At 45.8% G+C, this 12497-nt stretch overlaps 1 protein-coding gene across 1 annotated transcript in view; it reads left to right on the forward strand.

Annotated features, from left to right (window-relative positions):
- The window catches only part of FLT1 (fms related receptor tyrosine kinase 1), a 146149-nt gene that overhangs the window by 23440 nt on the left and 110212 nt on the right, over window positions 1-12497 (forward strand). The window contains exons 2-3 of the mRNA XM_006270482.3: window positions 5818-5914; window positions 6218-6441. Of these exons, the coding sequence (XP_006270544.1) occupies window positions 5818-5914; window positions 6218-6441 (321 nt within the window). The remainder of the gene's footprint in view (window positions 1-5817; window positions 5915-6217; window positions 6442-12497) is intronic.

Here is a 12497-nt window from a genome sequence, read left to right on the forward strand (position 1 = left end):
CAGCAAGGGGAGGAGCACCTTCCTTTCCTGGTGCTGCCACTGCTAAGGGCAAGGCAGGCCTCCATGTCCTGCAGGGGAGACTGGGTGGACCCAGCTGGGCTGGGGGTGGGGTGACACATGCCTGCCTCTCCTCCCTGCTTCCTGCCCCGCTTCCCCTGTGCAATGACCAAAGCAGAGCAGAGCCGAGCGGGGGAAAGGCATATGCAGGCTGTGGGCTTGGGGCTCTCTGCTCTGCTGTCTTTGTCTTGGAGGCCCCTTGACAGCTGCGTGCCCCCTGCCTGCCCAGCAGCAGAGGGCACAACTCACCACCCCCACTGCTGCTGGGTGGGCAGGGGGTGCATGGCAGGCACAGGGCTCCCGAGGGAAAGGCAGAAGAGCAGAGAGCCAGCAGCAGGCAGCCCACATTAGCCCCACACCCAAATCTGGGGGGGGGCACATGCCCCCCTCATGCCTCCCCTGGGGGATTCGCATAGTGGTGGGGAGCTGCCCCCTTCCCACCCCCCTGTACCCCCTGGACAAGCTGCCTCTGGCTCTGTCCTGCTTCCCAACCTGGCCCTGGCTCCCATTCATCACCCTGACTGGGCAGTGCCCCCAGCCCCTGCCCCACTCCCTCCCTCACCATAGGGGCCTCCAAGCCCCTGTCCTTCCAAACCTCTTTCTTCCTCCATGCCCCTTCCCCATTATAGAATTACCTTCAGGGGGCTGCTCTCCATGCTACCTAGCTGTACTCCTGGCGTGTGGCTGCGCACATGCACATGGTGCCCCCTGCATCTCACTCCTGGCAGAATGGGTGACTGGTGCTGCCTTAGGTGGGCATGTGCCCCTGCTGTGACCAGTCCTGCCGACCAAAGGGGGGGGGCCACAGGTGATCCCGCTGACTGGGGGACATCCCCTGCAGGTGATCCTGCGGTCCAGGGGGAGTTCCAAGTGGGTGATCCTGTGGACCGGGGGGGTTCCCTGGGCGATCCCGCAGCAGTCAATCGCTGCAGCCACTTCCAAGAGTGGCTGCAGCTGCTTCTAGGAGCAAGTGCCAGCTGATGGCTGCAGCTGCTCCCAGAAGTGGCTGCAGCCACTCCTGAAAGCGGCTCCAGCGAGTGCAGCAATCAGCCAGCACTTACGGGGGGACAACAGTATTCCCACCTGCCCCCCCTGCCCATTGCCTAAGCAGCAAGCATGGCTGTCAGGGGGGGCACCAGCGTCCTCAGAGGGTGCACCCCCTATGCATCACCACTGCCTGACAGCCCCAAACAGGAGCCCTAGAGTGCTGCCTGCCTGCAAGGGGAAACCCTCTGTTTCCCAAGGAAACCCAGGCCCCCAGGAGGCCCCTAATTGGCAGGGGCACCTGGGTCCCATGGGCCCATGCATTAATCCACCTATGTTACCTGCACTGTATAAAGGGGAAATAGAGAATTGCTTTTGGCCGGACTTTTAAGGAAAAAAAAAAACCAAACACAAATTGGAAAGTACTATGCACTCATTTTAAAATGAGCTAAGGCAGATCAAGCCACCTTTTTCGCAAATATTTTAGAAGTTGCAGTGTACCTTGCAATGGATTCAGTTGTTATGAATATGAACATGAGTGATTGGTGCCTCCTGAATCTGGGGCGCATCTGCAGAAGCCACTAATGGTGGCAACCCTGTCAAGGGGGGCACCAGCCCTACCAACAACATCAATGTTGGCTGTTGGGGGGCACTGGCCCCATCGGGGGGGCATATGCCCCCCGCCCTGTGCCCACCTACCAGTTGCCTCTGAATATGAAGGACATTCTATTTTGAGGCTGCTGGAGTTCTCTTTGGCTGTCTAGCTCTCAAAATGACTAATCACTCCCTTGTGTTGCCCTAGTGCCCACTAAAGGGTCTCTGTCTTGGATTAAGCAACCGGGGAAGGGATTGCTGACTCCAGCACAGTAATTAGTATTTAGAATAGGAGATCAAACACAAATTGAGTCAAATCTTTGGTATATAAGTCTTGTTAGGACTTTTGTAAATAATAGGTTTTCTGTTTTCCAAAAGGAGCTATCACATATTTCCATCTGAGGTGTTTAACATTTCACACATACCAATGTTATCATGGTCAAAAATTTATTTTTATACTCATTTTGCCCATGGGCAGGGAGAAAAAAACAAGCTAACAATCATCCTGTTAGTAGACTGTTGCTTTGCTTTGATTTGTCAAAACTGTTTAATTAAAATTACAGTCTTCAAGCAAACTATTTTTTTCCAGAGCAAAAGGGGCAAAAATAAAAGTAAGGTTTCTCATGAGAAGGTAATGGCCACATTTTTATTTCACTGTTGTTCAACAAACAAATTGCAGAGCTCTTGTACAGATATTTAAATGTGTATTTATAAAAATACTGCCACTGAATTGCTCTGCATACTGATAATCAACCAAATATTGTGATTTATTTTACTTCACTCTAATTTTGTGCACTGGGCTAGGTCACGTGATACGTACTGAAAGGTTACTGTGGTTGATTAGAACTTTATCAGGAAAAGCTGCTCAGAACTTCTCATACCTGCACTTGGTGTTTTCAGCTGGCTTCCAGGTCATTTCCACTGCCAGTTAAAATACTCTGTCTTAATTGCTGAAACTCTCAGTGGCTCAGGTCACAGCTACCTTACAGCTATATATGCCATCTACCAAGTCATCTGCCTTCCTCTGGGACAATGTATCCCCATGATCACAGTGGGACAGCTTTTAAAGGAGATCTGGAGAGGAATTTCAGACCTATCTAGACATAGTCTGGTGATTTAGGACACTTTGAGAAGTGGAAGATGTAGATTCAAACTCCCTCTGACTGAGGACGGCATAGAAACTAGATTCTCCCACCTTCTGTGCAAGTACCCTAAACACTGGCCTAAAAAAATAAGAGCTCCTTTCTCCTCTGACATCAAGGTCACTAATCGTGGTTTTTCTGTGAATGACCTTTGAGGAACATGCATGCAAGTTACATGCCTGTGCAGCACTCCAGAGCCATAGAGGAACTTTTGTGAGCATGCTTAGAAGACAAGTCTAGCTGGACAGATGGAAATACAATGAAAAAGCCACATTATAGCAAAAAATGCCTCTTATAGATTCATAGATTCATAGAAGTAGGGTCAGAAGGGACCTTGTGGATCATCAAGTCCGACCCCCTGCCCTGGGCAGGAGAGAAAACCGGGCTCGAATGACCCCAGCCAGGTAGACATCGAGCCTCCTCTTAAAGACCCCCAGGGTAGGAGCCATCACCACTTCCCTTGGAAGTTGGTTCCAGATCCTAGCCACCCTAACTGTGAAGTAGTGCCTTCGGATGTCTAGTCTAAACCTACTTACTAACAATTTGTGGCCGTTATTCTTTGTTACCCTGGGGGGCGCTAGGGGTCTCTCCCAAACCCTGCTGGTCCCCCCTGGTGAATTTATAGATGGCCACCAGGTCCCCCCTCAGCCTTCTCTTGTGAAGGCTGAAAAGGTTAAGGTCCTGTAGCCTTTCCTCGTGGGGTCTGCCCTGCTGTCCCCAGATCATGCGAGTGGCCCTCCACTGAACCCTCTCAATGCTGTCCACATCCCTCCTGAAGTGCGGCGCCCAGAACTGAACACAGTACTTCAGCTGACTCCGGCCTGACCAGTGCCACATAGAGGGGGAGGATAACCTCCTTGGCCCTGCTTGAGATGCATCTGTGGATTCACAACAAGGTACGGTTAGCCCTACTGACCGTGACCTCGCATTGTCGGCCCATGTTCGTCTTGGAGTCAATAAAGACTCCAAGATCTCTTTCTGCCACTGTGCTCTCGAGATGGGAGTTTCCCATCTTATAAGTGTGCTGCTGGTTTCTACTGCCCAAGTGCAGCACCCTGCACGTGTCAGTATCGAAACCCATCCTATTTTCATTAGCCCACCCCTGTAACCTGTCCAGGTCCTGCTGTAATCTGTCCTTCCCTACTAGCATGCTCACGTCACTCCAAATCTTGGTATCATCAGCAAATTTAAACAGGCTGCTTTTTACCCTGTTGTCCAAGTCACTAAAAAGAAATTGAACAGTGTGGGCCCAAGGACCGAGCCCTGGGGGACTCCACTGCCCACTTCCCTCCAGGTCGAAAGAGACCCGCTCACCACCACCCTCTGAGTACGACCTTTCAGCCAATTTGCAATCCATCTGACTGTGAAGGCATCAATGCTACAGTCACCTAGTTTTTTGATGAGAATGGGATGGGAGACAGTGACAAAGGCCTTCCTGAAGTCCAGAAAGACTACATCCACCGCGACACCTGCGTCCATTGCTTTTGTGACCTGATCGTAGAAGGGAATCAGGCTGGTCTGACAGGACCTGCACCTAATGAAATCATGCTGGTTGCTCTTGAGCGTCATCCCTGCTGCTGGCCCATCACAGATGTGCTCCTTGATGATCTTCTTTAAGAGTTTCCCCAGGATTGAAGTAAGACTAATGGGCCTATAGTTGCCCGGGTCCTCCCTCTTCCCTTTTTTGAAGATGGGGACCATGTTGGCTTTCTTCCAATCATCTGGCACCTGGCCAGAGCACCACGAGTGCTCGTAAAGCCGTGCCAGTGGCCCCGCAATAACCCCTGCCAATTTCCTCAACACCCTGGGGTGGAGAGCATCTAGACCTGCTGATTTGAACATGTCCAGCCCCTCCAGAAGGCTACATTTGGAAGTGTAAGTAGCAGCTGGATGCCTTTAGGTGAAATAGGATTGGGCCTGCAAGTCCATCATGGAAATGGATCTATACTCTATTTGGTGCTTAAATCTGTGTGGATACAGTAGTTATAGGAGCCCCAGGATTAAGTAAAATGGATGGATTAAAACCTCACTCCACCCTACTTCATTACATAGTACACAAGACAGTTGTGTTTTTAATATTGTTTCTTTCATATATTGTTTAATAAATACTTTCTCTTCCTCTTCATATTCAGCTGCCTTTGGGTTGTTCTTTTTATTTTGATACAAGATCTTTATGGCTTTGATTCAAGACTTTTGGTACTGTCCAGGTTTTGACCTAAGCTAGTAGCCTTTTGCTTGTCTGGAATGCTTTGCAGTCAGTGTGTAGGCAATGGGATCAATGTGTTGAAAGTATTTTGTTTCACAAGAATTTTGGGCAGGGACAAAGTGGTCTCTTATGGCAGTTTTAATGTGTGGGATAGTAGACTGTGATGCTAAGGCCTTCCAAGGCTCCCTTTGCTTTTTTCAGGTTTATGTGAATGAGATTTATTTGTGACTGAAGACATGATAACCTTTCACGGAGGTCATAGGTCTTGTTGTGAAGTGGGGCTTCTAGATGGGAGGGCATTGTTTTCCTTTTCTTTCCCTGGACTCCACTGGAGGAATGGGCAGCAGCTCGCACTGGTGTCCTACTATTCCTCAGGAAGCTCCAGAGAGAGAAGACAGCTGAAGTTCCTTGGGACAGTGGATGGCTGAGGGAACCCTGTTAGTGCCATTCCATTGGAGATACGTAATCACAGCACTAGCTTACTACCAAGCCACATGGCCTAGGGCCTTTTCCATGGGGGGAAAAATATGTTTCCGCCCTCTCCTAGAAAGGAACCATTCTGGAACAGACTCCGAGGGTGGAACATTGCAGAGATTTCCTTTCCTTTTCCCGCCTTCACAAACTATTCTCATAGGAGAGGTTGTAAGGCTGTAAGTAAAGACTACAGGATTTGGCCCAAAGGAAGGAGCTGGAGCGGGGTTGGGAGGGAGTAGGAGAAGGAGGAGGGGAAAGTTGTGCTAAACCTGTCCAATGCTAACACTAACAAATGGTTGAGCAGATTATATACGGGAAGGTGATTTGCCATTGTTAATGACTTTCTTATTGTTTTTCTAGGACCTACTTCAGGGTCAAAATTAAAAGTTCCTGAACTGAGTATAAATGGCACACAGCACGTCATCCAAGCGGGCCAGACTTTAAATCTCACATGCAGGTAACCAGCTGAGTTGGCTTCACATAATTTGGCTGGGTATTCATGCACCTGACACTTCTTTTTTTGGAACTAAAATTGGAAAAAAAACCAGTGTGATGGGGAAAGGTGGGGGGCTAACTTCAATGGCAATTGTTCAGTAGTTCTTTGTTGCTGTTGTTCTTTGTTGTTTCTGTTGTTTTTGGAGAATAAGATAAAAGAGAACCCCAGAAATAGCCTGTTATAATGAAAAAGAAAGCTTGGGAACTGGAGCTTTATCATTGTAGCCCAACATAATTGTTTTTGCTTCCTTATCTGCGTTTGCAGGGGGGAAATGGTTCATTCATGGTCCCTGCCTGAAACACTAAGTAAAGACAGCAAAAGGCTGAAAGTAATTAAATATGCCTGTGGAAGGAATGGGAAACAGTTCTGTAGTAGTCTGACCTTGAGCAGAACTCAAGCAAAAGACACTGGATACTATGGCTGCAAATACCCATCCTCAAGTGCTGTAAAAAAGAAGACAGAACCTACAGTCTATATATTTATTAACGGTAAGATTCCAATTTTTTTAAATACTTTGGTGCTTTAATTACAACACAACCCTAAGAGGCCACATGTGCACATCAACTAGGATGCAATGTATAAATGATATATGTGAATGACATTTTCAGCCTCATAAGATTTAGGAAATTGTATGGACTCATATTCAAAATCTACTTGCCCATCATTTGAGAAAACTAATGCTCCTATTTTATTTGCAAGAGGAAAGGGGAGAAAAGCCTAATCCAAACTTAGCTCACCTAGGGTGAGTAGAATTTTTTAAGGTGGATTATCTTAACAAAATGGATCTGAAACATATATGTGAAATGATTAGGATATCACAAGACTCAGATCAAATATGGCAGGCTTTCAGATAGCTGAAGGATACCAAATGCTGCCTGGTAGCAAATGAAAAAAATACATTTTCCAGCTCCCAGGGGCAATCTTCTCATCCTGTAGGAAATTAATATTCAAATTGTTGTCAATTTAAAAAATGCAATAGTCTGAAGTTAATTCTTATATCAAACATGGAAAAAATCCAGAATCAGTGAAATCAAAAGGAAATCAATCTGTATGGAGGAACTTTTGTGTTCAGTGACCAACTACTGCACATTATGTGGGAAATGAAGAAAGTAGGTCAGTTGAGCTATAATAATAGGCATTGCTTGCTGGCCCTCACACAACTTTCAGGATGATTACATTCACTAAAAATAAAATTAAAGCAATGATAAACCCTGCAGATTTTGCAGTGTTAATTTGTCTTGAGTTTTCAGCCAAAAGTGACAAGATTAATGGAAGGTCTCCAATTCATAGATTTTGAAAACCTGTGCAAGAGAGAATGCGCAATTGGAACTTTTCCAAATGATGTGCCTGCCTGTCCTAATACAGCAGCTGTCAGACTAAATCAAGCTTGGTTTGGATTTTCCAACATGAAGAATGTGATTAAAGTTGTGTAGAAATTGAACCATTTGGACTACTTACTTACCTCTATAGAAAGCAAGATCTGGACTCCCTTATGGTCCATATCCTGCTTTACTTGGGATGTTTGGGAATGTTCAAGAAGCTACATTCAAGAGGCACTCAGTTCTGCTTTTACTATAGCTAATGACACTGCAAGGTATATTCTCCTTGCCAGAGCCAGTCTTAGGGGTGGACAATGTGGGTGACTTCCCAGGGCATCATGGTTGGGGGGTGGAGGGGGCGGGTGCTAAACACAGACTCACATGTACACACACACATGTGAGCAGCCTGCGCTCACAGCAGCACTCTTCCCTGCCCTGTCCCAGCCCAAATGATACTTGTCCCAGGCAGGAGGAGCGGTGCCCTGCCCCAGTGCCATGACAAGGAAGTTTGGCGCTTGTGGCAAATCCTACAGTGGCAGCCCGCCCTCGCCCTGTGCACAGATCCAGGGGGCACATTTCCCCCCATACTTGCTTGGGAGTACACGCAGCAACAGGAGACACCTTCCCCCCGTCCTCATGCCCCTCCAAACAAGCCACTCGCAGCTCTGTCCCCTGTCCTGCCCTGGCTGGGCAGTACTTGTTGGTGGCCCTTCGCTTTGGCACCCAGGGCAGTCACCCCACTCGCTCCTCCCTTGCTATACCCCCGCCCTACCCTGCCTCCATCTGCTGCTCAGGAGGAGCCAGGCTTGGCACATGTGGGGCAGGATGACATGTGTTCCAGTCTACCTGCAGCAGTGCTGCTGACTTGGGGGCGGGGGTTGAGGAGCACCAAAATACAAGTTTGTCCAGGGTGCCATTTTCCCTAAGGCCAGCTCTGCCCCTTCCCCAACCATTTACCTATGTGACTTTCATTAACATAATTCAGCAGGCTTCAGGCTATGAAAACATCTATGTAAGAGTAAGGAAAGTAGAAGATTGCTCTTTTATTGACTGATATTTACTGCTGGCCAGCAAAATCTGTAATATAGTAGGATGGGAGTATTAACCCATTCTGTTCTGGCATCAAATGTGAATATCTCTTCCCATCTAACAGAGATGTATCCAAAGCTTCTCTTTCATTTACCTATGTAAGAAGAGCAAGGGTGGTTGCTCCATTGGCTAAACTAACCTTACATAGAAAACCCATGTGCTAGGGTGACATGTAGGAGATGACTCTCCTCTGTCTCTAATGCCTCCTGCAGGAAAGGGTATGAGAGACAATATTCTTTATTGCTGAAAAATACAAACTGGAGACCAGTCAATTTTTCTATTGAACAGGAACAGCAGGTCAGAGAAACAGGGGTCTCTTCAGTTAAAAAAAATCTTCAGTAGCTCAAATAAAATTTTCAAAGGTGCCTAAATGGCTCAGGAGCCTAACTTCTATGGACTTTCAATAACATTTAGGCTTCTTGGGGCTTATGTCATGTTGAAAATGGGTTTTAGGTGAAAATTTTACTCATGACCTTACTTTCTTAGGAAACTCAAAAATGGCATTCATTGGGTAATTCTATTTTATGCTGTAATAGTTCTGGCATCACAGTTTTCAAAATCTGATAATTTCAGAATATGTCTTTCCTATGATATGTCAGTTTCTTATCAACAATATGCAAGTGAAGTCTGTAAAAATAAAGGTGAATAATTTTGGCAGACCAATGATTATGGAATAAGCATAACTGTTTGTCCAATGTCTAATGAATGTATTAATTGAAACTGTTATGAACTGGGGAGAAAAATGTACTGAATTCAAGTAAGCTGAGTAAGAAAACTTTAAATGGAATATATATTGCCGTCTCTTTCTACTCATAATCTGTGGTATTATCACATATAAGGGAAAGCATGCTCTTATAGTCTCTTAAACTTAACTCAGTGTGTTTGGAAACCAAGACAAAGTTATTGATATATTTATAAATCAATTGAACTCAATTTAGAAAAAATAAGTAACCTCCAATGAAGTAGCTTTTTACATTTTTAAAAAACGTGTTACCTAATTTCTGTGTGCTTGGGAAACAAATGCTTTTTAAAATGAAGATCACTACATGTTTTGTAGCGTTTCCTGTGGCAGGACATCGTGTCAGTCAATTTCCCATATTAGCTGCATGTGGATCACTAAGGTGTCTCTTTCCCATGTTTTATTGTGCTATATAGGAGAACAAATAATTGCTATTTACAAACATAGAATCTGAATCAGGAAAGTTGATATTGTTTGTACAGGAAGCTATCACTTATTGCTTTAAACATGCTTCTGTGATTAGAAGCAAGGGTGGGCCTACACGCTCATTAATGAGCCTTTGCTATTGCACATTAAGTTTAGTACCTCTGAGATACTAGATAAAGGTGCAGTAGCTGCCATATGCATAGTAGGAAAGGAGAATGGGTTTTCTGTGACCCTTAATGTTCAGTAGACTAATTCTACTGTGCATTAGCACATTAGGATGGTTTTTGCCATGACACACTAATGCGCAGTAACGCACCCACTGAATATCAATTGGATAGGAAACAAACTCATTAAGAAAATATTATATAGAAATAAATGAAGATACAAGTCTTTTTTCCTGTGAGGTAATGAAAATTCTTGTAGGGGCTCTGAAAATCCCATATGCATACCTTACACTTAGCCCTTTCAGTCCCCATCCTTTAGAAAAGGCAGCTTCATTAAGTTTTTCTCCGAAGCCAGTCAATACATCCACTTCTTTTTCAGCTGGAGAGGTCACTACTGTGTTGTACTGGGGAGTTTAGTGTACAATCTGTGGAATATTAATGCTGGGTGCAGACAACCCAGGAATTGAGACTTGAGACATGGGGAACGAATGCTCTTAAGAGCCTTGGACTTAGTTGTAATTCACTACAATGCTGGGTCATGTGGTACTAAGACTCACACAACACAAGCCTTGGAAAAGGAAGAACATTTTAAACGTTCCTTTCCAGGATGTTGTGCGGGCCGACCAGGGGTGAGCCGGGGCCCGTCTTTGCGCACGCGGGCTGTGGCCAGCAGCCCGGGCACACGGGGCCGGAGAAGACCGCGGCAAGCTAGAATTGATTACGGACGCGTAGTGGTTGATTAAAAGATTGTTTACTTACACCAAAAGATGGTAGTGGTGTAGGCTGGACAGCTTTCCAGGCACAGCTCCGCTTGAATCCCCGTTGGAGGATTACGACAAGTCAGCTCTTTTCCCTGGAGTTGTTGAGGCTCCGTGTATTCAGTTCCCCCGGAGTTGTTAAGGCTCCGTGGGTTCAGTTCCCTCCGGAGTGGCTGAATCTCCGTGGGTTCGTACGGCACTAATCTTCCCCGGAGTTATTAAAGCTTTGTGGGCTTGGTTCGGTTCCCTCTACCACAGAGTCGTTAAGGCTCCGAGGATCCGGCTTGGGTTTATAGGATAGGAATACGTCTAGGATTGCGCTCGGCTACGGGGAGAGGCCAAAGGCTATTTAGACCTCTGTTGCCTGTTTAAGAGAGGCGCGTTGGGTCCGTAAGGGTCCACATTGCTTAGAGATCTTCACGCAGCGCGAAGTCTCCTCCTCCTCCTGGCGAGTTTTCTCTCTCTCCAGGTTTCCTCTCTCTCCGACTTGGGTGGAAACCACCCAAGCCTTTTGTACGGCTAGCAAGCCAATAGCTAGCTGCCACGTGTGCCTTTATTCAGAATTGGCCAATAATGTGGCGCGAACTCCCATACAAATGGCGGGAACTCCTTTACACCGTGCATCTCTGAGATGCAAAAGAAATGCACCATGCAAAGAAGCTGCAAATTTGGCAGGAAATTCCCCGTTGCACCGGAGTTCTCTCCCGCAGCAGAGAACTCCACCGTGCAAGGAAGCTGTAATTTTAGCGGGAACATAATTTAGCGTTGCCGAAGCACACACAAACAACAAATCACAACTTTGGGTTGTGACAGATGTGAAACTCAGCAGTGCTTTTACTTATTTGATCACAAGGCCAAGCCCAGCTTTTCATTTTTGCCCTGCTTCCCCATCTTACCCACAGGGTTTAACTGACCACACAGTCTTTAATGGGATACTGGTATTACTTGCAGGATAAGGCATATGGGGTTTTCTGCATGTAAAGGTATCATGCTAATGGGATGAAGCATGTAAAAAAACATGTCAAATGAGCCGCATTCCAGGCAGCTCTTTTGCCTGGTTGGTTTTGCCTTGAAGGGTTCTCCCCATGCCTGTAGCTTGCAGGTATCTTTTTCCTGGGTACAAGCTCTGCCTGTTGCTCCAGGTTGATCTTTCTCTGTGGTGCAGCTCATTTGTTTTCTTTCAAACCAAATAACTAGGTTACTCTGGTGCTTTAACCTCACCTCTTTTTCCAGGAATTCAAACAAATGCTGATCCAAGTTGAAAGGTTGTCATTTTCCCTGATGAATGTAGAGTTAACCAGTTAATAAAACATGATCATGTTTTGATTATGGCAAAATAGAGAGTTTTCTTCTACAAATGGATACAATTTCACTTGGGGAAATGTAGCCAGTTTCACAGCCAGATGATCATTTCTTCTTTACAGCAGCTACAGGGTAATGTTTGAATGTTTGACCATTGGCAACTGCTATTTCATTCTTATAAATGTGATAATTTATTTGAGAGGACCTGCTAAACCTTGAGGGCTGGGTCAGCAATGAGAATTATTCTGTGCAGCTCTTTATCAATGCCCAACTCTCACTCTTTGCAAATATTCCCAATGTGCACATGTTTTGCTCTTCTTGGTACTGTTCCCTGGAAAATGAGATATTTCTTAGCCATCCCAGCAAGCATCCCACTTAAAATAATCTGGGTCTCAGAACTTGAAGATGAAACAGCTAAACCAAGGTTTTAGAACAGTACAACTTAAAAAGATCCTTAACACCTACAATGTCAAAAAATTCTGCCAATTTTGATTGCTTAGTTTATGATGCCTGGATATCTCAAGCTGAAAAATAAAAAATAACAAAGCTTTCAGTAGCAATGAACATTTAAAAATTCAAGCCTTTGAACTTTCAAAATGTTTGTCCTTTGGGGCTGCATCCAGATGTGCATGAATGTTTGGTTCCCTGGGGACAACTAGCAGTTGTACACCTTGTGCTACTGCTACTTGTCCCCAGGGAATGCCTGTGCCACGTGTGCTCTGGCATGTGGCAAGTTGCCCTGGTTGG

Source organism: Alligator mississippiensis, chromosome 1 (genome assembly GCF_030867095.1).
Source record: "Alligator mississippiensis isolate rAllMis1 chromosome 1, rAllMis1, whole genome shotgun sequence".
In the NCBI taxonomy this organism is placed as follows: Eukaryota; Metazoa; Chordata; order Crocodylia; family Alligatoridae; genus Alligator; species Alligator mississippiensis.